Raw genomic sequence first — 3,127 nt, forward strand, 5'->3', positions numbered from 1 at the left:
ATAGTTTCGGGTGACAAGTTGTCGCTAACTGTTAAAGACGGCCTGGACAATGCTGGACCGTAAAGGCAGTGGGTATGTGAGTGATGAATTCATTTTGTCGCGTTGATTTCTGATTTTACTGTATGCTTTCTGCGCAGGCAGTGCCTGAACAGCAACAGGAAGTGTCCGCTTTGGTGGACATTAAACTAAGAGACAGGTACGTGGGGGAATCAGAAGAGTCGAAGTAACATAGGATAAAAACGGCCAAACCTGGAACATAAAGATAAAATGGACCTTTCCATTTCTCCTCAAAGTGACATTCAAATTTCAATAATAGAGGTAGCAAGCCAGTACAAGGCAAATACAGACATGTTACTGAGCTGACTCCTCCCATCGCTCAGACGAAGAAAGAACATCTCGTTTCAGCAAAGGAACGCGTTTAAGTGTTAGCCAGAGAAAAAAGAAAAACTCCTGGTTTTGGCATGACATAAACTCAGAGTTCAAGTGTCCAAGTTTGATGAGGATATAAAACCGAATGGTAAAGCGCTCGAAATGGAAAATACAGTACCAGATTATAGACCAAGCTCGGATAAACCGATAAAATTGTATTGCCTTGCAAAAGAATCTGTGCGTAACAATTAGATTAACAAAGAATGATTAGCCTATCTATATATTGATCTCAGTATTAAAACATCTATGAAGTCAGTTCTGAATTAAAATAGCCTAAATCCGTCGAAAAATTGCCCTCATTTCTGAAGTTATGGAAGCTACTGCATATATTGCTTCAATGGGATGATCATTACACTGACATCGTCAAGAGTCCCTTTTGAGACGGCCATATCGACTAGTTTCTTACAAGCAGCAAGCGGCTGTGCTGATGCTTCATCCTTGGCGATATCCACTGCTTCCTGATCAGAAACCTTATCCCATAACCCGTCTGAAGCAAGGATTAAAAACTCGTCATTGGGACTGATTTTGAGAACCCGTGTCTCAGGCTCAGCAGATACGAACTGTTTTAGTTGTCTGTCCCCGATTCCTCTCGATACAGCGAGAGATCCTTGGATTCTCCAAACCCCGTTGTAACAATCGACATAACCACCTTTAGCCTCGATTCTAGCCTTCTCATCAGGTCTAGAAGGACGGTGATCAGTAGTCAGTGCCTCAGCAATACCACCACGGCTCATGACAGCGCGACAATCACCAGCATTCGACACAACAAGGTCTCCGTTAGTGATCAAGGCCATGACACAACATGAACCACCGTGTAACTCTCCTTCCAAGAAATCAGAGTCTGTTTTTAAGTAACCATGCTTAACCGCTTCCTTAATGTCGCCCTCATTAACGTTCTTTTCGATCTCAGACATGATGTTTTTATTCAGCTTTTCTGCTGCAAATTCTGCAGCTTTCGCTCCTCCGTGACCGTCAAATACACCAAATATAGCCTGTACAAACATTACCAAAAGGACATGTCAGACATCACAATCTCCTTTCATTTCACGAGAGCGGTTTTAAGTTAAGACGGTCTTAAACAAGAACTGGGGTTCAACTAAATTAACTAATTCCCCTCTTAAAAACAAGTTTTCATGAGAGCTGTCTTAAGTTAAGACGATCTTAAACAAGAATCGGGGTTCAACCAAATTAACTAATTCCCCTCTTAAAAACAAGTTTTCATGAGAGCGGTTTTAAGTTAAGACGTCTTAAACAAGAATTGTGGTTTAACTAAATTAACTAATTTCCCTCTTCAAAACATCTTTTCAACGTCAAAGATCAATTTTTTTTGTATTTTCCAAGTTATTATCATCATATATTCAAACATAATCCCTATTTAACATCAAAAATCCAAACTTTTTCCATTTCTAAATCATATAATCATCACATAATTCATAAATAATTTCAAATTCAACATCAAAAATCAAAATTTTACCATTTCTATTTAAATATAACTAGAATCACTAATTCTTATACGAGACGGTCTCAATATAACATACAGTTAATTTAAAATGAGACGATTTTACTAACATAAACAAAATTAAATGAGAATTTTTGAAAATAAAATTACCTTTTTATGATCACCATTAATCTCAACATCAACAGAAAACCGGTCCTCCATATAAGACCTCCTCCCCTTCTTACAACAAACAGAGTAAAACCCATCTCTCTCTTCTTCAACAACATCAACCCCATGAACCGGCCGGTCCGGTTCACTAAACCCAACTGGCAAAACAGGAATATCAAGCCGGGTGGGACGTTTCCGCTTCGTCACACCCAATCCAGAGGGAGGTGAGCCGGACCCATTTACGGCTACGACCAAACTTTTCTTAAAGGGGTTGGATGAGATGGAAGAGCGTCTAGACAAAGGAGAACATGGGCGAGGAGATATAGAACTCGGTGATGAAAATATTGAGTTGTTGTGATGGTAATGGTGATGTGAAGGTGAGAAAACCGGTGAATTTGATACTGCAACAGACATTTTTTTAACCGTTTTTTGAAATTGATTATATGGGTTTTGGTCTAATTTAAGTGGGTTTTGATCCGATTTTTGATTGGTTTTATATCGGATTTTTGATTAATTGATTAGGGATTTGATATAATTGGGGATTTTTTCTTTTTTAGGGTTTTTTGAAATTGATTATATGGGTTTTTCTGGGTTTTCGTTTAATTTTTCTGGGTTTTGATCCGATTTTTGATTGGTGATTTGTGTGATTGTTGTTTGTGTGATTAGTGATTTGAAGAAGGGAGAGAAAGAAAGAGAGGTGTATATATATAAGGGGAAGAAGATGAGAGAGAAGTTTAGTCAAAGGTGGGGTCACCTTGGGAAATGTGTACGTGTTGATAATGCGTTGGCTTTGAATTCTTGACTTATGCTAGAAGCTTGCATTTCCAATTTTGCCCTCACAAAATCAGTCCCAATTTCAGCTCACTTCAGTTTAATTTAGCTCAAGTTAAGGCCTCAGCCCTCAGGCTTGTTCTTTTGAACTTTGGCTCCGTTTGGTAAGGCATTTCAGGTACCTGATTTAAACAAAGTAGCTTAAGCTTATTTGACAAAAATTCAGGTATCTAATTTTTTTGTAAGCGTTTGGTAAGTAACTTATTTAACCAAATAAACTACCTAAAATGAAATGTTACTTAGCATTTGAGATTCCAGGTA

General features: G+C 38.2%; 1 protein-coding gene across 1 annotated transcript; it reads right to left on the reverse strand.

Annotated features, from left to right (window-relative positions):
- Positions 1–553: 553 nt before the first annotated feature.
- On the reverse strand, positions 554–2,707 carry LOC141637534 (putative protein phosphatase 2C 25). The gene is made up of 2 exons (XM_074447019.1): positions 2,039–2,707; positions 554–1,421 (listed from the first exon to the last, which is right to left on the reverse strand). Exons 1-2 carry the CDS (start codon positions 2,447–2,449, stop codon positions 747–749), a joined length of 1,086 nt encoding a protein of 361 aa, XP_074303120.1. The 5' UTR covers positions 2,450–2,707; the 3' UTR covers positions 554–746.
- Positions 2,708–3,127: the final 420 nt, after the last annotated feature.

This window comes from Silene latifolia, unplaced genomic scaffold (genome assembly GCF_048544455.1).
Source record: "Silene latifolia isolate original U9 population unplaced genomic scaffold, ASM4854445v1 scaffold_119, whole genome shotgun sequence".
Lineage (NCBI taxonomy): Eukaryota > Viridiplantae > Streptophyta > Magnoliopsida > Caryophyllales > Caryophyllaceae > Silene > Silene latifolia.